The sequence below is a fragment of the Macrotis lagotis genome, chromosome 1 (assembly GCF_037893015.1).
Source record: "Macrotis lagotis isolate mMagLag1 chromosome 1, bilby.v1.9.chrom.fasta, whole genome shotgun sequence".
Taxonomy (NCBI): Eukaryota; Metazoa; Chordata; class Mammalia; order Peramelemorphia; family Peramelidae; genus Macrotis; species Macrotis lagotis.
The window spans coordinates 666,856-689,850 of record NC_133658.1 but is presented as its reverse complement, the minus strand read 5'-3'; the positions used below and the strand labels follow the sequence as shown (position 1 = coordinate 689,850).

Below are 22,995 nucleotides of genomic sequence, written 5' to 3'. Positions count from 1 at the left end.
TGGTCAGTCTAATACCTCTTCTCTCCCACACTTCTTTCAGAGGCTTTCAAATACTGATCAATGCCACCGTTAATCTCATTTTCAGTGTGTGCCAAGGTAAGAGAACTCGTCTACATCACTCACAACTTCTCCAATTTACTGTAATGGATGGTTCCATGTATGGATGGTGTGGCACTGGCTGGTGGAGCACCTGGATTTTTTAGGTTTTCATTGTTAGACCAAAATGAGCACAAAGAGCAGAGGATCGATCCAGACTTTGTTGCATATCTGCTTCAGAGGCTGCATTGAGGGAACCATCATCTGCAAATAGAAGATCCTGTACCAACACTCCCTTCCCTTTTATCTTGGCTTATACTCTTTTCAAGTTGAAGAATTCACCATCAGGGCTGTAGGTGACCTTGAAGCCATGCTCATCCTCAGTAAAGGTGTTTGACAACATGGCTGAAAATATCATGTTAAAAAGCATGGGAGCAAGGACACAGACTTGTTTCCTTGAGAAACAAGAAATCTTGAGAGCATCCTCCACTCTCCAGATCCCAGGTGAGCAAGTCATCATGAAACTGATGAACAAACATGAAATTTCTCATTTATGAGATTATAATTATGGCTAGCAATCTCTTCTGAACTAGCTGCATGTGAACATTCACACCAACTTGTCACAAAGCTTAAAACTGAGACCCAGAACAAATTGGAAACTGAATAACCTCATTTTAAAAAATGAGTGGACCAAAAAACAAACTATAGAAAGAATTAACCATTTTATCCTAGATAATGATAATAATGAAACAACATACCAAAACCTATGGGATTCATTCAAAGCGACTCTCAGGGGATATATTATAGCTCTAAATGCTTACATGAATAAATTGGAGAAAGAGGAAATCAATGAACTAAACATGCAACTAAAAAAATTAGAGAAAGAACAAATCAAAAATCCCCAATTAAATACCAAATTAGAAATTCTAAAAATTAAAGGAAAATTAATAAAGGCAAAAGCAAAAAAACTTTTGAATTAATAAATAAAACCAAAAGTTGGTATTATGAAAAAACCAATAAAATTGATAAACCTCTGGTCAATTTGATTAAAAGAAACAAGAAAAGCAAATTGCTAGTATCATAAATGCAAAAGATGAACTCACCATCAATGAGGAGGAAATTAAAGTAATAATTCAAAATTATTTTGCCCAACTCTATGCCAATAAATTTGATAATCTAAGTGAAATGGATGAATATTTACAAAAATATAACTTGCCCAGGTTAAATGAAGAAGAGATTAAATACCTAAACAACCCTATCTCAGAAAAAAGAAATTCAACAAGCCATTATTGAACTCCCTAAAAAAAAAAAATCTCCAGGGCCTGATGGATTCACAAGTGAATTCTACCCAACATTTAAGGAACAATTGGTTCCAATCCTATATAAACTCTTTAGAAAAATAGGGAAAGATGGAACTCTGCCTAACTCTTTCTATGAAACCAATGTTACTGTTACCTAAACCAGGAAGAGTTAAAACAGAGAAAGAAAATTATAGACCTATTTCCCTGATGAATATAGATGCAAAAATCCTAAATAAAATCTTAGCAAAACGATTACAAGTCATCACTAGGATAATACATTATGATCAAGTGGGATTTATTCCAGGAATGCAAGGTTGGTTCAGTATTAGGAAAACTGTTAGTATACTCAATTATATCAACAACAAACCTATCAGAAATCATATGGATCATATCAATAGATGCTGAAAAAACTTTTGATAAAATACAGCATCCATTCCTATTAAAAACACTAGAGAGTGTAGGAATAAATGGACTGTGCCTTAAAAAAATTAGCAGTATCTATTTGAAACCATCAACAAGCATTATATTCAATGGGGAGAGGCTAGAGGCATTCCCAATAAGATCAGGGGTGAAACAAGGGTGCCCATTATCACCACTACTATTCAATATTGTATTAGAAATGTTAGCATCAGCAATTAGAGAAGAAAAAGAAATTGAAGGAATTAGAATTGGGAAGGAAGAGACAAAACTCTCACTCTTTGAAGATGACAAGATGGTCTACCTAGAGAATCCCAAGAAATCATCCAAAAAAACTACTGGAAACAATTAGCAATTTTAGCAAAGTTGCAGGTTATAAAATAAACCCTCATAAATCCTCAACTTTTCTATATATGTCTAGCAAGATACAGCAGGAAGAGCTAGAAAGAGAAATCCCATTCAAAGTAACCTCAGACAATATAAAATATTTGGGAGTCTATTTGCCAAGACAGAATCAGAATCTTTTTGAAAACAATTATAAAACACTTCTCACACAAATTAAATCAGATTTAAATAACTGGGCAAATATCAACTTCTCATGGATAGGTAAAGCTAATATAATAAAAATGACAATTCTACCAAAACTAAACATCTGTTTAGTGCCCTACCAATCAAAATTCCAAAAAATTACTTTAACGAGTTAGAAAAAATTGTAAATTCATATGGAGAAATAAAAAGTCAAGAATTGCCAGGAGCTTAATGAAAAAAAGTGCAAAAGAAGGTGGCTTAGCCCTACCTGATCTAAAATTATATTATAAAGCATTAGTCATCAAAACTGTTTGGTATTGGCTAAGAAATAGAGTGGTGGACCAGTGGAATAGACTAGGTGTAAAAGCAGGAGCTGATTATAGTAATCTGCTGTTTGATAAACCCAAAGAGTCTGGCCATTGGGATAAAAACTCCCTCTTTGCTAAAATTTGCTGGGATAATTGGAAGTTAGTATGGAAGAAACTTAGATTAGACCAACACCTCACACCACCCTTTACCAAGATAAGATCCAAATGGTTACAGGACATAGACATAAAAAAACAATTCTATAAGCAAATTAGAATATCAAGGACTAGTCTACCTGTCATATCTATGGAAAGGGGAACAGTTTATGACTAAGGAAGAGTTGGAGAACATTGCCAAAAACCAATTAGATGATTTCGATTATATTAAATTAAAAAGCTTTTTGCAGAGATAAAACCAATGTAACCGAGATCAAAAGAAATGTAGTAAATTGGGAAACAATCTTTACAACTAATGATTCTGACAAAGGACTCATTTCTAAAATATACAGAGAACTGAGTCATATTTTTAAACAAAAGCTTAAAACTGATACAAAATAAAAAGGAAAAAAAGGAAAATCAGTCACTGCCTTCAAAGATTCTGCAGTTCCTGGGATTTGGGAGAGAAGAACTTATGCATCCAGAACTTCAAAACATAAAGAGAAAGTGTTGGGGACTGCTGTGTGTGGGAATACTGTAGATTATCAGCACCTGGTCCCTTTGAGCATCAGAACCTTGTTTTACTAACTGCCATGGGAGTGGGAGTGGATGAAAGAGTGGAAAGGTATTTAAGCACTGGTGTTTTGGAGCACTTGGAGATCTTGATGGAGTACTCCTCTCCTTTGTCTTCCTTGTTTCCTGCCTGGGAAAGATAAGGGAGTACAGAAGTGGGACTCTACAGAGAAGCTTTTACCAAAAAAGTTAGTCAATTTGTCAACATGCAAGACACTCGAGGCAGATACTCTTAGGGGCCATGGGAACCTGAAAGCTTGCAGGCCACAAGTTTCAGGTTTCAGGAGAACAGCAAGGCCCACTTGCTCTTCCTTACCAATGCTGTCTCATCTCCCACCTTCATGCCTTTGCCCAGGCATCATCTCAACCTCTTTTCCAAGCTCATCAGAAGGTCAGTCCTGGACCTCATGATCTATCTATATGTTGTTTCTTCCAGTAGAATGCAAACTACCTGAATTCGTCATCCTGACATTTTTAAAATGTTTGATCTCCTCTATCAAGTCAAACACAAAAAAACAAACTGGACATTTAAGTATGACTCCCTATCTCACACAAGCTGGCCTCACTTTTTCTGGCAGTCTCACCTTCAGACCCTGAGAGGTTGACAGCAACAATGGAGGCCATTTGGGCCCCTGGAGTCTTAAGAGATTCAACAAAAGGGACAGAAGAGGGACAAAGTGGGCTGAGTCCTGAGAACAGCTGGGCATCCTCGATGAGACCTCACTCCCAAGCTGACCCATCCTTGGCCTCAATCACCAGACAAACCCAGGGAAAGCCTGAGGTCAGCCTCTGAAGCTGACCACTATCACCCAACTTCTCCCCACTGAACTGCTACAGTCTGAGCAGGGAAGTAATTCCCAGTGCCCCACACCTCATCCACATTGCCCTGAGGCAATGCAAAAACCCACTGAAGGGCCTGTTCATCAGCTCCCAGGTCATGGCCAATGCTTTCTCCTCCACAGCTGCCTAAGGAAAGAATGGCCTGACCAAAAACTGTCCAGGGTGCATAAAGGGGCACAAACACAATTCAGAAGCAAAATACTAGTGAATAGGAATGGGGGGGGGGGGGGTATAAACAGAGAGAAAATGGTATGGATGTTAAAGAGTTAGTAATAAAACTTTGTATGTTAATGGGATGAACTCTCCCATAAAACATGAGCAGATAGCAGAGTGGATTAAAATCCAGAATCCTTCAATATGCTGCTTACAAGAAATGAATTTGAAGCAGACAGATACATATAGAGCAAAAGGCTGGAGCAGAATATATTATGCTTCAGCTGAAGTGAAAAAATCAGGGGCAGCAATCCTTATCTCAGTCAAAGCAGCTGCAAAAATACATCTCATTAAAAGAGATAAGGAAGGAACTATAACCTGTTAAAAGGTACCATAGACAATGAAGTCATTTCAATATTAAACATGAAAGGTGATACAGTGAATAGAGCACAAGCCCTGAAGTCAGGAGCAGCTGAGTTCAAATCTGTCCTCAGAGACTTAATAATTGTCTAGCTATGTGACCTTGGGGCAAGTCACTTAACCCCATTGCCTCCTCAAATAAAAAAAAAATTTTGATTAAACATGTATGCACCAAACAGTATAGCATCCAAATTCTTAGAGAAGCTGATTGAGTTACAGGAAGACATAGATAACAACTCTACTGGTGGGAGACTTCAACCATCCTCTCTCAGAATTAGATAAATCAAAACCATAAAATAAACAAGAAGGAAATTAAGGAGGTGAATAAAATGTCATAAAATTTAGATATGATAGAAGTCTGGAGAATACTGAATGGGGATAGAAAGAAATAAACCTTTTTTTTCTGCAGTACATGGTACCTACACAAAAACTGACCATTTATTAGGGCATTAAAAACCTCATTAATTAAATGCAGAAAGTCAGAAATATTGAATAATCCTTTTTCAGACCAAGCAAAATTACATGCAATAAAGGGCCATGGAGAGGTTCTGAAAATTAAAAATGAAATTAATAAAATCAAAAACAAGAAAACACTGAACTAATAAATCCAAGAGTTATTTTTTTATGAAAAAAACCCCATCAAAATAGATAAACCTTTGGTTAATTTGATTTAAACAAAGAAGAAAACCAAATTACTAGGATCAAAAATGAAAAAAGGTAAATTCACCACCAATGAGGAGGAAATTAAAGTAACAATTCAAAACTATTGTGCCCAACTGTATGCCAATAAATTTGATAATTGAAGTGAAATGAATGAATATTTACAAAAATACAGCTAGATGGCACAGTGGATAGAGCACCAGCCCTGGAATCAGGAGGACCTGAGTTCAAATCTGTCCTCAGATATGTAATAATTACCTGGCTGCAAGTCACTTAATCCCATTGCCTTAAATAAAAAAATTTATTGCTTAGGTTAAAAGAAGAGTAAATTAAATACTTACAGAACTCTCTCTCAGAAAAAAGAAATTCAACAAACTATCAATGACTTCTTAAGAAAAAATTTCCAGGGCCAAATGGATTCACAAATGAATTCTACCAAACTTTCAAGGAACAATTGGTTCCAATTCTATACAAACTATAGGGGAAAATAGGTTAAGAACTCTGCCAAATTCCTTGATGACACCAATATGTGCTGATAAATAAATCAGGAAGAATCAAAACAGAGAAAGAAAATTATAGATCAATTTCCCTAATGAATATTTTTCCTAATTACCCCATGAAAATTTTTAAATAAAATATTAGCAAAGTAATTACAGCAAGTTATCATGACGATAATACACAACAATCAAGCAGGATTTATACCAGGAATGCAGGGTTGGTGTAATAGGAAAATTATCGGCATAACTGACCATAACAATAAAACTAACAGAAATCCTATGATTATCTCAATAGATGCTGGAAAAGTTTTTGAGAAACCCATTCATACTAAAAATACCAGAGAGCATAGGAATAAAAAGATTGTTCCTTAAAATGATAAGCAATATCTATCCGAAACCACCAACAAGTTACTATATGTAATGAGGATAGGCTAGAGGCATTCCCAATAAGATCAGGGGTGAAATAAGGATGCCCATTATCACCACCATTATTCAATACTGTATTAGAAATGTTAGCTTTTGCAATAAGAGAAGAAAAAGAAATTGAAGGAATCACAATCAATAATGAAGAAACAAAACTCTTACTCTTTGAAGATGACTTGATAGTTGGTATACCTAGAGAACCCTAGAAAATCAGCTAAAAAACCCACTGGAAACAATTAGCAACTTTAGCAAAGTCACAAGATACAAAATAAACTGACATAAATCCTCAGCATTTATATATATATTGCTAACAAGAAATAGCAGCAAGAGATGGAAAGAGAAATACCATTTAAAATAACAAATAAAAGACTTGGGAGTCTACCTGCTAAGGCAGACACTGAAACTCTATGAAAACAACTATAAAACATTTTTCACACAAATAAGATCAGATCTAAATAACTGGGCAAATGTCAATTGTTCATGAGTAGGCTAAGCTAAATACAATAAAAATGACAATTATACCTAAATTAAATTACTTATTCAGTACCATACTAATCAAACTTCTACAAAATTACTTTAGTGACCTAGAAAAACTAGTTAACTTAAATTCATATAGAGGAACAAAAGATCAAAAATATCAAGGGAATTATCATGTCTAGGTTTTCTGACATTCTATTTACCTCCTTAACTTAATGGAAAAAAATGCACAGTAAGGAGGCCTAGTCATCCCAGATCTAAAATTGTATTATAAAGCATCAGTTATCAAAACTATCTGGTATTGGCTAAGAAATAGAGTGATGGATCAGTGGAATAGACTAGGTACAAAAGAGAAAATTACTGTTTGATAAACCCAAAGAGGGCCATGCTGGGTGCACATTTGAGGATGGCCCACTGCCCATCCAGCCCATGAATTAAACACAGAAACAAGAGCTTGACCAGAGGGACACCTCCATGGAAAGCCACCAGAGCCATCCGTGGGCCCAGCCCCTTCCAGTGAAAGAAAGAGCCCCTGTGACTCTCACATCACAAAAGCTGGGGCCACGGGACCACACAGTCCAAGGACAGTCCAAGGGTCTCCCTGGAGCCACGATGGGACCCTGCTTTATCCCCCCCTGGCATCAGTCTGATGGACACTCACGTGCTGAAATGCAGGTAGGGCCTGTGGGCAGCAGCTGGGGATGGTTTCTTTGGTGATTCGGAGGGACAGCTGGTCTCAAATATCGACAAAACGTTCTCATCATCGCTGTCGTCTAAAAGGAGGTTCTGCGTATCTGTCCACACACAAGAAAGGACACAATGGTTCTGAACACAGCCGGAGCCTATTCACCTTCCACCCCCATCCCCATCATGAACAATAGCCATCCAGAGTCCTGGCCTGGAGCCGGGAGCCAAGGCCTGATGCAAACCCCAGTCCATTTTGCGTAGTGGCTAACCTCCATCAAACAGAGTGGAAGCCTCCTTGACAAGTGACCTCTCAAAAGGACAGAATCTGCCCTGAGGCCAAACAAGGTCTTGGTCCTTCTGAGTCCATTCGCCCCTTCTCTTTCCAAGGCAAAAAGAAGGGAGGCTGGAGTCCTGTCAGGAGAAGGGCACCATAGGACTCTTGGCTGGGTCAGTGACATCCTGGGAAGCCACCTGGTCACTTGGAGCATCAGAAAGGACCACCACCCCAGAAAGGACAAAGGAGCTTAGGGTCGCAAAGCTAGCAGGTGTTAGAGGCAGGAGCTGAACCCAAGCCACTCTGAGGCCCTGTTATCCTGAACCATCAAGTCCCAATTTTACGCTACCTTCTCGTCTGTCCCCCTGGCTGCTCTCGGCATGAGGAAACACTCTCTGAAGAACAGAGAGGATGTGGTTGAAGCTGCGCTCCAGGAGAGGCCTGATGATGGGCGACAGGGCGTGGCCTGAGGCCGTGACAGCCCGCTGGGAGGCGGGTACAATGTTCTGCATGGCGAGGTGGAAGTCCTGCGCACTGAGCACGATGGAGGACACGTCCAGCTGCAGCTTGTGGCTGCTGGCGTAGATCTGTGGGTAGCGCCTGCGCAGGGCCAGCAGGGCGGCCTCTGTGCACAGAGCCTTGATGTCTGCACCACAGTAACCTAGTGCACACAGGGAGATAGAAGGGTGCGAGGTGAGAGCTGCCAGAAACCAAGTAGGGGGCTTCTCTGTCCCACCCAACGCCTCCTGTCTCCTCTGGTTCCCTCCAAACTTGGGGAACCCAAACAAAAACCTTCCCCAGAGGGAAGCACAAGCTAAATCATCCCCCAGCCTCTGTGGGGGTCCCATGGCCAGGGTCCGGGACTCCAGACCTCACTGCCCCTAACACCAATAGAGCGAAGCTCTTGATGGGAGCTCGTGGAGGGAGGCTGCAACACCACCAATCTACAGTCAAGGAAACTGAGGCAGGCAGAGAAGAAGTGACTCGCCCAGGGTCCCATAGCTGGCACGTGTCCCAATACCGGGGCTAGCTGCCTTTCACTCTACACTTCAGGCAAAAGGATGCAATCATGTGCTTCCAACACTAGAAACTAATTCAAAAAGCCATTCCAAAGGCTCCAGTGCGACAGACCCCAATTAAAGGGCACCTGAGTCCAGAGAAGGGCAGTCAGGAAGGTTCCTAGGCCTGAGGCAGGGTCCCAACACTCCCCAGCACACAAAGACCCTAGTTCAGAGTCGGCCCATGGGAAAGGCCAGAGGCAGAGAGGCATCGGTCAGAGGAGCCTCTGGGACCTGGGTCTGTCTACCTCCCTGGGGGTGCACGCCAGGGTCCCCAAGGGATGGCTCCTTGAGGCCACTCAGGACCAATGTGCTTAGATGATGGGGGTCTGGAAGCGGCCTCTTCTCCCCATTTTCATGGCTTAGGAGGAGAGCCGGGGGGGGGGGGGGGGGTGCGCCACATATCCTATTGAGTGGGGCCTTGGTTGCCCCTAGGGTCTTCAGAGCAAACAGGGGTCAGGATGCAGATGTTGAAAGGCGAGGCAGATACACACCCACAAGACCACACACAGACACACTCACACACACACACACACACACATAACACAACACACCCACATGCCACACATTACACACATACATACTCATACCCCCACCACACCACACATACACCCTCACCATACAAAGACCCACATTTACACCCATGGGACCTTTTCAGATCCCAACAAGGACAACAAGGACACTTTTGAGGAAGGAGAATACAGGGAGGAGAGGGGTTCCTCTCTCCTCTCACAGAAAATGACTGGATCCTACAAACAAACCCAGCCTTCTCTGCAGCAGCCTCCCGAGAGACTTGCACTGACCGGCGGCCAGCTCCAATAATGCTGACCACCGAGGACTTGGAGAGTTCCCTGAGAAGCTGGGAATCTGCTCCCTGAAGATCACGCTGGAGGTTCTGTGATTTTTTTTTTGTTTTTTCAAGGCAATGGGGTCGAATGACATGCCCAAGGTCATACAAGCTAGATAATTATTAAATGTCTAAGGATGGATTCGAACTCAGATCCTCCTGACTCCAGGGCTGGTGCTCTATCCACTGCACCATAGCTGCCCCGCAGTTCCCATGACTTTTGAGGCAGCAACAACTACCTTGAACCTGAGGCTGTGGAGAGCTAGGACAACTCCACACAGTCCAGAAAGACCAGACCCCAGCGACAGCAGGACCGGTACCCTGCTAGAGCCTAGGGCCCAAGTGAGCTAGGGTACCACCGATGCCAGGGCCCCCTGGCCACATCCAACAAGCAGATGGTTCTAAACAGTGTCCAGACAGGGGCCTTCAGCGGCCCACTCTCTGCTGGGGTCCTGAGGGGCCATGTGAAGCACATTCCTACCTCTTCTTTTGAGATTTCTATGAGATCTGAATGTGGAAGGGGTCATGTCAGTTGGGAGCCCTTCGAGACAAGGCTGCTTGTAAAGCACAAGGCCACCTCTGGGACAAAGATGGGTGGCTCTTCTAGCTTCAAAAATATGGTGACAATTTGAAAAACTGTCCCAACTGAAATTCTAAGGAACTCAAGGGGAAATGAGCTGCCCACATCCACTTTAGAAAGAAGACTGTGGCAATGCCCAGGGAGAAGGAGAATCTAAGACTTAGAAGGAAGGAGGAATCAGAGAGGGCGCCTAGCCGCTGGCAGGCCTGTGTGCTAGGGGCAGGGGCCGGGCGGGGTGGGGCAGGTCCCCCTTCAGGACCACCTCCAGGCAGCTAGTGCGGGCGTGGACTCTCTCCAGCCACGCCCCGCTCTCCCTCCCACCAGGCAGCACAAGGCCAAATCGACAGGGAATAGGTGGGGGGCATGCTGTCTGGTACCCGGCCAAGCGAAGCTGGCGGTGTGCTGGAGAGAGTTACGTTTTCTCCTCCCCTGAAGACGTCGAGGTCTTGGTGGTTCAAAAGCTGAGGGAGGCTGCTTCGGAGATGGAGGTCCCTGTGGATGAAGAGGATAATTCGGATGTAGCCGACTGGATATGGACTGATGGGCAATTTAGGGTTGGCTTCCTGGCTGGGAGAAGGAGCCTTCTCAACAAAGGGGACTCCGCCGGCTTATGTGAGGCGGGGCCGCTCTGCTGGCCTTAGATCCTGGTCTGTGTTCTTTAAGAATGAGAGGAAAAAGGAGGAAAAAAGGAGCAGCAGCGAAGGAGAGCCCTCTGCCTGGGCCGAGCAGATTCCTCCACGTAGCTGGGAGACAGCCTTGCTGCTCTCCAGGCTGCTCAGCACAAGAGCCCCTGCGTCCGGGGACCACGTCGCAGCTCCCTGGACACGCTGAGCAGGCAGCAGAGGGGTCAGGAGCTGGGCCGCCCGTTGGACAGATTCCTGTTTCTCCTAGGCATGTTTAGGATGGTTTGCTTAATGGAGGGCACCAGGTGCCCAGGAAGGAAGGGCAGCCTCTGCTGCCTGCCTTGTAACTTGGCTTTCTCAATAGCAGTCCCTTCATGTGGAAACGGTAAGAGATCACGCTCTAAATCGAGTCAAAACCATTTAAGAACAAAAGTCAAATCTTGTTTCCCAGGCTGAAAGACACACCAAAGCATTCCCTGTCCTTCCACACTGGAACTGCGGGTGACAGAGGCTGGACCAGAGCCAACACAGATTCAAAATGACCAGGTTCAAAGAGCGCCACTCACCAACACATTTCTCAGCCAGTTCGCCAAGGAAGAGGTCTGACAGTCTGGGGCTCCAGTCCCGGGTGTGGATCTGCAAAATGTGCTTCCGGGCCTGGAGAAGGAAAGCACAGGAAGATTATGGGGTGTCCCACGGAGTGGCGAGTACAGAGACGGCAACTCCTTTTGTGGACAAGTGCCACACAGGAAGGGGAAGGACAGACCTCGGACAGCACAGGAGGCAGGGGGCACCTTCCAGGGCAGAGAGAGACAACAGCACCCCCCCCCCCCCCAGTTAATCATTTCATTTATCAATTAATGGGTTTTTACTACCAATTTTGTTCATCTCTCCATTGATTTTTTAAGATTTCTGTCTTGGTGTTTAATTGGGGTTATTTCATTTTTTTTTTTAGGTTTTTGCAAGGCAAATGGGGTTAAGTGGCTTGCCCAAGGCCACACAGCTAGGTAATTATTAAGTGTCTGAGACCAGATTTGAACCCAGGTATTCCTGACTCCAGGGCCAGTGCTTTTATCCACTGCACCACCTAACCACCCCTGGGGTTCCAATGTAGTGTTTTGCTTTGTTCTGTTTATTATGTCCAATTCATTGAACTGCTCTCTCTCTTTTACTGATGAAGTATTTAGAGAAAAAAAATTTGGAATACTGTCCCATTGTGATTATCTTTAGTAAAATTGTTCTTTTGTAAATTGTTCTTTAGTAAAATTTGTTCTTTGACTCACCCATTCTTTGGGGATTAATATTAAGGTGCAGTAATTTTTGTAATCTTTGCAATTACTGAACATAATTTTTATTGAACTACAGTTAGCAAAACATAAATTTAATGTTTATACTTTTCTATAACAGAATTTAAAGCTTTGGTCAATTGGGTCAATTTTTGTGAAACTGCCTCACAACAAGAAATAGGTATATTCCTTTTTATTTCTATACAATATTCTCCAGAAATTTATTCTATTTAATTTTTCTAAGATTCTATTATGAGTCTTCATTTGGTTTTTTTTTTTGGTTAGATTTATCAAGGTTGAGAAGTAAACTATGATCTCCCACTGTTATAATTTTACTATTTCTCCCTGGAACTTATTTAAATTTTTCTTTAAGAATTGTGTCAATTGGTTTATATAATTTTTGTATTGATATGAATTCATTTTCTATGGGAACTTTTAGCAAGATGCACTTTATCTCTTTTCACTAGTCCTATTTGTGTTGCTGCTTTGTCTAAGATCATGATTGACACCAAGCTGAAGCACAGTAGATTCTGTTTCAGTCCCTTACTTTAAGTCTGTATGCATTGTATGGTTTCAAGAGTGTTTCTAATCAATGTATTGTTTATTCTGGTTTCTGATCCATCATCTACCCAATCTCAGTTCTAGCTTCCAGGGCAGGTGCCACACTGGGGCAGGAAGCTCAGCCTGAAGAGGAGCTGTTCTGAACTTGGGGGGGGGGGGGCTCCCAGCTGGCTACTACTAGTCATCAAGACTAGTAGCACAAGTGAAACGACCAGAGAAATATCAGAAAAGAGCAAGTCAGGAAGTTGCAAAACTCAAAACCAAAAGGGCAGAAAGCAGACTCCGCCAAGGAAGACAGCAGTTTGGGACGGAGCTTGCAGATCCCCAGGGCTGTGCTTCTTCAGATGGTAGAATAAAACAAAACCCCAAGAAAGCAGCAAGAGGTACCAAGAGGACCAAAAGTCAACCCAGATATTCCCCAAGAAAGAAGAAGAATCAAGCCCCAGCATGAAGTCCCAAGTCAAGAGTTTGGCTGGAAGAATGAGTACACAAGAAATGACTCCCAACACAAAGCACAATTCTAGCAACAGAGAAGTTCAAGACACCAATCCAAAAGGTAGGAATAGCTCCAAAATATTTATACCCAAAGCCTCAGCAAAGTATAGCTTCAAACAAAGTTCTTATTAGAAAAAAAGCAAGAATTCTGATTTCAAAAAATAACCTGAAGACCAAATGAAAAGAATTGAGTTAAAAAAGTGAAAATAAAGGAGAACTGTGCAGAATTAGCACCAGGGATACAAGGAAAACAGGTGGAGCTCTTGCCCAAAACAAAGGCTTTAGGTCACTCATTTTAGGAAGACACACATCAAAACTGCACAGATCTCTTAGGACCAGCGGGCAAAGGAGAAGCGGAAAAAATCCCACCAGTCACTCCCTGCAACATCCTAAAGAAAACTCTCAGAAACCAAATCTGGAGCTTCTGGGTCAGAGAAACGTCCTGGGAAGTAGTCAAGAAGACGAACACAAAGGAGCTACTGCCCACAAGATTCAAGACTTAACAGCCACGACTATGAAGAAGCAGAGAGCTGGAAAGATGAGATTCCAGAAAGCAATTAGAATATACTCCAGGCAAGAGATAGAAGAATAACTTAGACAGCAAAGGTGGGCATAATCCTATAAGGGAAAAGGTTGAACTTGAACAAAAGAAAACCTGAGGAAAACATTAGAACTGAACAGAGAATCTGACACACCAACAAAGGTAAACAGAAGCATGAAAGCATACAGAATTAAAGAAAAACTGTTAACCTTCTTGCATGGAAAGATGATGCTTGCATCTCCTCAGATTTGATCCCCTTGGGGGTCACAGAGGGAGTCTAATTAGATAACACTACTAATTTTCACAGGTTTACATTGTACTAATTATCTCTATTAGTGTCCTTACTCTCTTCTTTTTTTTAGTTTTTTTTTTTTTGCAAGACACATGGGGTTAAGTGGCTTGCCCAAGGCCACACAGCTAGGTAATTATTAAGTGTCTGAGACCGGATTTGAACTCAGGTACTCCTGACTCCAGGGCCAGTGCTTTATCCACTGTGCCACCTAGCCGCCCCTCCTTACTCTCTTCTAAGATTTTCTATGAAAACCCTCACATCCTCAGCAAAATGGGATAGTATTCTCTTCTCCTTACTATCTCTAATTTTTGTCTATTGTCTTATTATTATTGCTAGCACCTCTAGAAATTGAAGTAGATAATAGCATGGAGATCAGTCACCCACATTTACTGAAAAGCTTCTACCATTGTCCCCATTGCATATGATTCGTGCTTTTGGTTTCAGGTAATTTTCTAGGATATTAAAAAAAAGTCTATGCCTCGAGTATGTAGGATTTTTAGATTGATGTTTTGTACTTGGTCAAAAGCACTGTCCACATCTGCTAAGATAATCACATGTTTCTTGGTTCTTTTTATTTATGATTAGTTATAGGGATTGTATCCCTCGGATTGAACCATGTTTTGATCTGTGGTATAAATCCTACCTGAACATAGGGAATGATTTCATGGGTGTATCGCTACTGACAGGAGTTTATTTAAAATTTTAAAGTCAATATTCATTAATGATACATTGGCCTAGAGTTCTCCTTCACTGCCTTATACAATGGGGAGTTCAGTGGGCAGAACCTTGGGCCTGAAGTCAGGAAGAGCCGAGGTCAAACCTGACCTCAGACACTTCTTAGCTGTGTGACCGTGGGCAAGTAGCCAGACCTGTGGCTGCTTTGGTCTCCGTGACTATAAAACAGTTGTAATAACACCTCACCAATGCTGACAACAAATGAGATAAAATCTCTAAGATATGTCCCACATTGCATAGTATAGTCAACACCGAGATGCTAATTTCCCCTCCCCATCCCAAGTTTGGGCATTAACTGAAGAGATGGAAAGAGCAATTTCATTCAAAGTAACGGCACACATTACTTGCCAAAGCAGACTCCAAAACTACATGAAAAAAACTATAAATCACTATTCACAAATATAAAATTAGATCTAAACTGGGCAAATAGCAATCACTCATAGGTAGGTTGAGTTAATAAAATAAAAATGTTATTCTACCTAAATTACTTATTCAGTGCCATATGAACCAAACTTGCAAAAAATTACTTTATTGATCTAGGAAAAAAAATAACTTAATTAAATTCATATGGAGGAACAAAAGGTCAAGACTATAAAGGGATGGGGCAGCTAGGTAGTACAGTGGATACAGCACCTGACCTGGAGCCAAGAGGACCCAAGTTCAAATCCAGCCTGAGACACTTAATACTTACTTAGGCCTTGGGCAAGTCACTTAACCCCAAAGCTTTGCAAAAATCAAAAAACAAGGGAATTAATGGAAAAACTGCAAAGGAAGGCAGCCTAAACATATCAGAACTAAAATTATAAAGCATCAGTCAAAAAAACCGCTATGAGATAAGAAATAGAGTGGGGATCAGCAGAACAGATTAGGTATGAAAGAAACAGTAGTGAATGACTATAGCAATCTACTGTTTGATGAATCCAAAGACTCCATCTCTGGAATAAGAACTAGAATAAAAACTTCTGGGAATACTGGAAAGATAGTATGGCAGAAATCAGGCACAGACCAACTTCTCACACTGTGTACCAACTGATGAATATGGAAAGGCAATTCTCAGATGAAGAAGTTAAAGCTCTCTATAGTCATATGAAAAACTGTTCTCATTATTGGTTAGAGAAATGGAAATTAAAGCCCCTCTGAGGTACCACCTCACACCTCTCAGACTGGCCAATATTACCAGAAAGTGTAACAATGAATGTTGGAGAGGTTGAGGGAGGATTGGCACACTAATAAATTGTTGGTGGAGTTGTGAATGGATCCAACCATTCTGGAGAACAATCTGGAGCTATGCCCAAAGGGCAACAAAAATGTGCATCCCCTTTGATCCAGCAATGTCATTACTGGGTCTATACACTGAAGAGAACATGAAAAAGGGTAAAAACATCACTTGTACAAAAATATTCATAGCAGCCCTGATCATGGTAGCAAAGAATTGGAAATCGAGGAGATGGCCATCAATTGGGTAATGGTTGAACAAATCACACTGTAAATGTGACAGAACACTAACTATAAAAAAGCATTAGGGGCAGGATTTCAGAGAAGCCTGAAAAGACTGGCATGAAGTGAGCAGAACCAGAAGAACATTCTACACGCTCACAACACCAAGAGGTGATGGTCACCCAGGATGGTCTTATTCATTCAGCAGCACAATAATCAAAGACAAGTCTAAAGACTTGTTATGGGTTGTCTAATGTACTGTCATTTTTTTTCTATAATGCCTTTTCTCTTTCATTTGGATTTGATTCTTCTTTCATAACATGATCAATATGAATCTATGTTTAGCATAAATCAACATGTAGAGCCTATTTCAGATTGCTTTCTGCCAGAGGGAAGGGGGAGAAAAAGGAGGAGGGAAGAAAAATGTAAAATTCAAAACCTTACAAAAATATGACTGGTGAAAACTACCATTATGTGTTGTTGGAAAACGCAAAAAAATTATTTTTAAAAACCTGTTTTGGGGGCAGCTAGGTGGCACAGAGGATAAAGCACTGGCCCTGGAGTCAAGAGGATCTGAGTTCTGACCTCAGACACTTAATCATTGTCTAGCTGTGTGACCTTGGGCAAATCGTGTAACACTTTGCCAAAAACCTGTTTTTAACTATAAAGGGAGTCTGTCTGGTAGTATTCTTGAAATTAAGCTGTGTGACCTGGGTACCATTGGCTCTTTGAAAGTCTAGAGAAACCAAGAGGATTTTTCTCGGATCAATGTCTCCCAGCTAGATCCATTCATCCTATGGATCCACTGCCAGGGGAATGGCAGGGTCAGAGCCACCCAGCCTCATAGCTCTGAGCTGAGGCAGAGACCTCTCCAAGGGTACCCAGGGAGGGACAGTGGGGCCTCAAACTCAGGTTCCTGCTTGATTCTCAGGCCTAGGCTCTCTTCTTGAGATGGTGGTCCATACTCACCTTTATCAGGACCCCTGAAGCACAAAACAAAGAGGCTCCTCCCTCCTCCTCTCTTCTCCCAGTCTTCCCCCTCCCAAGCACCCAATGTGCCTTCTCCAGCAAGGACAGAAAGAAGGGCAGGAGCCATGTTGACCGGAAAAGAACAAGAAAACCCCCCCAATCACCATTCACTTCACTCTCCCAGAAATCTGGACAAGGATTGGCTCACAAAGGAAATGGCTGCAATGGTCTGTCTGCAGGGCCCCGGGTTGGGCAGCTGGACTCACACTAGTAACAAGGCAGATGGGTGAGGCATGGCCAAGGATTCAGCCTCCCATCTGGTCTTGGCAATGCCTTTGTCCAAGCAGCCATGGTGGCCCACACCTCCCATTCATTTCAGGGTGCAAACCACAAGGCCAATGGTCCGGTCACTCCAAACAGATCTAGAAAGCACTGAGACTCTCCTGCCCAGCTCCAGGTGGTGGTGGGCCCAGAGGCCCAATCTAAGGGGACCCCTTCCTGCAGCGACAGACCCAGAGTAGTACTAGCTCTGCCAGCATCCCCAAGGGCCCTGGCTTTGACCTGAAATCACCAGTCAAACATCCAGGAAAGACCCCAGCCCCTCAGCCAAGACCACAATCACTATAGTCCAGTCCCTGATTCCTCAGTGTCAGGATGGCCTTGAGGAAAGCAGGCCCAGAGCTGCAGACAGGGTCCAACCTGCCTTACCTACAGAGGAGGCTCTCAAGCAGGCTGAGGGGCCAACTCTCCTGCTTTTTCTCATGAATTCCAGAAGCTACAGCCCAGGGGCCAGGGTTCCGAAGGAAACCCTATCTACTGCCAACACTGGAGGCAAACAAGGGGTCTCATTGCCAGGGCTCTGCCCACAACCACCTCCTCCAGCTCCTGACCATTTACCTTTTGATCAGGCAGGTTAAAAAGAAATTCCCGATCAAAGCGGCCAGGTCTCCTGAGCGCAGGATCAATGGAGTCCAGTCTGTTGGTAGCACCAATAACAACAATTTCCCCCCTGTTATCCAGTCCGTCCATGAGAGCAAGGAGGGTCGATACAATGGAGCTAGAAGAAAAGAGGGGAGGAAGAAAATGGCTGAAGTCGGCTATAACTGGCACTCCCCCACACTGGGCACGGCCAAGTGGATAGGCAGCACCACAACCTTCCCAGAGAAGAGTAGCCCACCTCCATTGAACTCTCGGCTTCAGGAACCCTTGCCAGTCACAAAGAAAGGGTTAACTATGTATGTGAATTTGGCAAGCCCCACCTTATCCCAGGCCTGGGGTACAAGCATGGCCCCAAATGCTCCACAGGCAACCACTGCTGCCTGAAACAAGCCCCAAATGTGACAAAAGGACCAGAGGCCTGTGAGGCCCTGGTGTTCATGCTGTCCAGCCCAGATGAAGGGCACAAGGCTCAGCAAGGACCCTCTCATCTGTCAGGAGTTCCCACCCAGCCAGAGGACCCTCTCACTTACTGCCAGCCCAACACCCCCACCCCCTGATGCTCCAACTGGCCCTGGGGGGCCCCTCCTGCCCTGTCCTGCATGCCCTTCTTGAGTCCTTCAGAGTACTGACCTCAGAGGGCCTACAGCACCATCTCCCCAGGGCCAAAGATCACCTGGCCTGCTTCGATCTGCAGCCTCGGGTCTTAAGGCAAGGCAGCACTGTCTGAGGCTGGCCAACCGACCCACAGTAGAATATTGGTCCAAGAGGCCCAACAAGGAGAAGACAGTCCTGGCTCTGGTCCCAAATTCCACCTGAGACTAATGAGGGGGTTGGGGGCCACTTAGTCCTCTCACATAAAGCTCCCTACGCACAACCAATGGGCACGTGAACACAGCTGACCAGTTGCAACCATGATCCCATCACAGGACCCATCACCCCTGGAAGAGTTTGGAGACTGGCTGCAGTCTGAGTCCATGGCAGCGATCCCTGCACCTACCAGAAGGGCTAACATTATCCTGTGAGCCCCCAGACCCAGCCAAGGAAGATGTGATCGCTGAGCATCCCCCGGGGGTCAGCAGCAGAGTCAGTGAGAAGGCTGCGGACTCAAAGTTAGAAAACACACTTCTTCCTCCAGAGAGCCCTGAGGCCCTAGATGTTGGGAGCCGCAGAAGGAAGAGCATTCAAGTTACCTGTGTATCTGATCCTGTCGGCTCGATCGGACTGGAGCCAACCCATCAATCTCATCAAAAAAGATTATCGAGGGTCTCATTAGGTAGGCCTAATGGAAGAAAAAAGGAATGGTGAGCAACTCCCAAATACCAGGCCAGAGGTAAAGAATAGCACCTCCAGCACTCAGTGTCTGCCCCCCCCCACTCCACCCTAGAGACCTGGGGCTCCAGAAAGGTTCCTACATAGACCAGGGGCTCCAGACTCCTGAGTTTCCAAAGCACCAGCATCCCAAGGACTGGTGAAGAGGGAAAAATAGACAACAACCTGACATGTGAAAAATGTGGTTCCCCCCCAATGCCTTGGAAGGGCGCTGCCAGGAGAGCTAGCCAGGATCTGAACCCAGATCAGTTATGCAGTGGACCCCATTCCCTCTCTCCCCCCCTGCTGCAGGGAGGCCCCCGTGTCCCTGGGCTTATCTCCAGGACTGTTCACAATGGTGAGTTTGAAGTTCTCCAGGGAAGGGGCATAGTCCATCCTACACTGGGACTGCCCGGAAACCTGCCTCTTGGAAGCCCAGTTCCCCACTCCTAGCTTTGCTCTCTGAGGCCAAATCCTTTCAAATCCCAGAAGAGCAGGACTGCAGCACCCAAACCTTGGCTTCTTTCTCTAGGAAAGGCTCCTCTGTAAGTTGTGCTCCACCTCAGTCCCCCTGCGCAGGGATCCCTCCAGGCCACTGAGCCAGCCTGGGACACTAAAAGGATGTCTGCCCATAACAGGGCAGAGAACAGAGGAACTCTCACCTCCTCACTTCAATACCTGAGCTCCCAGTGGCTCCTTGGGCTACCATATCCCACTCTCAACCCCATCATCTTGCTGTTTGAGGGGTAAACTGCTGTCTAAGCACATTGCCCCTTTTGTACAGGAGCAGGTCAAGTTTCATGTTACAGGGTCTTTCTGCATCCTTCTGGACACAGACTCATTGGGAGGGTTAACTCTCCCTGCCAGCTTGGGACCCTTGGCAAACCTGGTTACAACCCCCCTAGGCCTTTACAACAATCACTGATAAAAATGTTCAAAGAGGACAGAACCCAGGGGCCGTCCCCAAAGTGTGGGACAGAAACACCCAGCTTCTGCTCCAAAGCTGGGGGCTGTCCTAATCTACCTGCAGGATTTGGCCCGGCTGCCCTGGGAGAGGGTCTCAAGAGAGCTCTACTGACCTTCGAGGTTGTCTGTCCCTGCCTGTCCCCTGAGGGAGCCTAAGAGTTCTCTCCATCACATCTATCTGAAGGCAACTTCACTCATACAGCTCACCTCCCCTCTCCATGAGAGGAAATGGCTTTGGATCCCCCCAAACTCAGCTAGGAGACGGGCCTTCACAGTCCCTGGGGAGCTTGGCTGGCTCGACTGGCCACCACCAGGCCCAGGAAGCCTCCAGAGGAGGCCTTTGGAGATCCCGAAGGGGCCATGTGTATGAACAGAACATTGCATGGCAGAGGGGCAGGTCACAGACTCCACAGAGCCCTCCCCCTATTCTCAGGATCTTCCTGGGGTCTCGCACCAAGGGCCCACAGGCTACAAACACAGGGCCCTCCATTACCTGGTCAAAAAGAAGTCGGAGCTGCCTCTCAGACTCCCCAACCCACTTGCTCAGACAATCGGCTCCCTTGCGCATGAAGAAAGCCACCTTCTTGTCTCCTTGGCTGCACTCATTGGCTAGTGCTCTGGCCACCAAGGTCTTCCCAGTGCCGGGGGGCCCATAGAACAAGCAGCCCCTATGGAGGGAAGGAAAGGGAGCCTGCATTAGCCAGAGAGAAGGCTGCTGTGAGCCATAGTGGAGAAGGGGCAGAGGCCAGCACATTGGGCAGTTCCCGGGGATCAGGGGTCCTCATGAACAGGACTGGAGGCTTCACCTACCTGGGAGGTTGAATTTTGAATTTTTCAAAAATTTCAGGATACAGAAGTGGAAACACGACCATTTCTTTTAGTGCATGAATGTGATGACTCAATCCTCCGATACTATCGAAACGCACCTTGGGAAGAGCAAGGGGAAAAAGGCCTCTGTCTAAGCATCAGTGCGGTCCCCAGTGCACTGCTCCCAGAGGGGCCCCCAAGACAAGTGCTCGCAGATCCCACCAAGCACAAACAAAGGTCAGGGAGAAGGGGGAAGCACCAATGAAAACAAGGCCCTCAATGAGTACCAGGACTGAATTCTCTAGAAAAGTTTGTGGCACATGCCTGTGCAACAAAGGTGGTCATGAGCTTTCCTAAGTCAGCCCAGAGAGGCAGATGTTTGTTTGACCTACAAGTCTGACACCAATGTCCATCCAGGACCACAGACTATCATTCTGCTTTTCTACAGTTTGTTCCTTTTCCTATTTGCAGAAGACTAGAATTATTCTTTGAGAATTTGACAAAAATTACTTATAAATCCTTCTGGTCCCAGGATTTTTTTTCCTTTGAGAGTTCATTCATTGAGCTAGAAAGTTACTAATAATACCTGTATTTTTTCATTTGTGAGTTCTCATTTTTCAGTTTTCATACTGAAAATTTAGTTGTCTTTTTTAAAAATAAAAATCAGAGAAGCAAATAGAAACATCCTGTTTGATGATTTGTTAATTCAGTGGCTCTTTTACTTTCGATTTTATTATCTTTGATTTTTAGTCTTTTGCTTCTGGCTTTTAATTGAGGCTATTTAATTTGTAGATATTCTAGAATTTTTTGAGACATCTTCCTTATTAAATCCACAAGAAAAAGCTCACAAAAAAAAAAATGAAGGGGTGGCTAGGTGATGCAGTGGATAGAGCACTGGCCCTGGAGTCAGGCATACCTGAGTTCAAATCCAGCCTCAGACACTTAATAATTACCTAGCTGTGTGGCCTTGGGCAAGCCACTTAACCCCATTGCCTTGCAAAAAACCTTAAAAAAAAAAGAAAGAAACGTAGACCTTTCTTGTATGCATGTGTGCATGTATGAAGAAAAACTAGCATATATCCAATAAGATCCAGGGTAAAGGCAAGATGTCCACTCCCAGTACAAATGTTAGACAGTATGCTAGAAAAGAAGGGGGAAGGGGAAAGGAAAAGGGGGAAAAGGGAAAAAAAGGAAAAGGTTCAGAAAGTGTGTGTGTATATATATAAAACAATAAAATTATCACTTCTGACATCAAGGGGGGGCGGAGCCAAGATGACGACAAGAACAAATCCCTTAGGTGCTCTCTCATTAATCTTCAAAACTAAGGATTCTAAGTAAATTTTCGAGAAACAGAACCCACAGAGGGAACCCAGAGAGACAGTTTTCCTACTCAAGGTAACCTGGAAAAGAGCAGAAAGGCTCTGCTCCCTGGGGTTGGAGGGGTGGCCCACCAGAGGGAAAAGAACTTCAGCCTCCCGGAGGCAGTCCCAAGGGCGGTGGGAGCCATGGCTCACAGCAGCAGGGCCGGGGGGGGGGGGGGGGCGGGCACTGGGCACAAATTGGGGGAACGGGGGGGGGGGGGGGGGGGGGGGGGAATGGCCTCTGCCAGAGTGAGCACGTGAAGTCCAGCCCTCAGGGCACACAGCAAGCAGCCTGGACAGCGAAGCCCCCAGGGCATAAGCCCATTGAACCTAGGGAGGGGAGTGAAGAGAGACTGCCAAGCTCTGCCCTCTGCCCCTGGAACAGGACTCTGAACACATTCAGATCCTGATCGCAATCTAGCCCCCCCCTCAGCCCCGTGGCA

The 22,995-nt window shown here is 44.5% G+C and overlaps 1 protein-coding gene across 2 annotated transcripts in view; it reads right to left on the bottom strand.

The window, feature by feature from the left end:
* Positions 1-22,995, bottom strand: part of ATAD2B (ATPase family AAA domain containing 2B) — a 93,466-nt gene that overhangs the window by 28,960 nt on the left and 41,511 nt on the right. For both annotated transcript variants that reach the window (XM_074194765.1, XM_074194773.1), the window contains exons 11-17: positions 21,195-21,310; positions 20,878-21,052; positions 19,301-19,389; positions 18,069-18,228; positions 11,422-11,512; positions 8,097-8,408; positions 7,448-7,580 (exon numbers count right to left, since the gene is read on the bottom strand). In XM_074194765.1, coding sequence (XP_074050866.1) covers positions 7,448-7,580; positions 8,097-8,408; positions 11,422-11,512; positions 18,069-18,228; positions 19,301-19,389; positions 20,878-21,052; positions 21,195-21,310 — 1,076 coding nt within the window. The remainder of the gene's footprint in view (positions 1-7,447; positions 7,581-8,096; positions 8,409-11,421; positions 11,513-18,068; positions 18,229-19,300; positions 19,390-20,877; positions 21,053-21,194; positions 21,311-22,995) is intronic.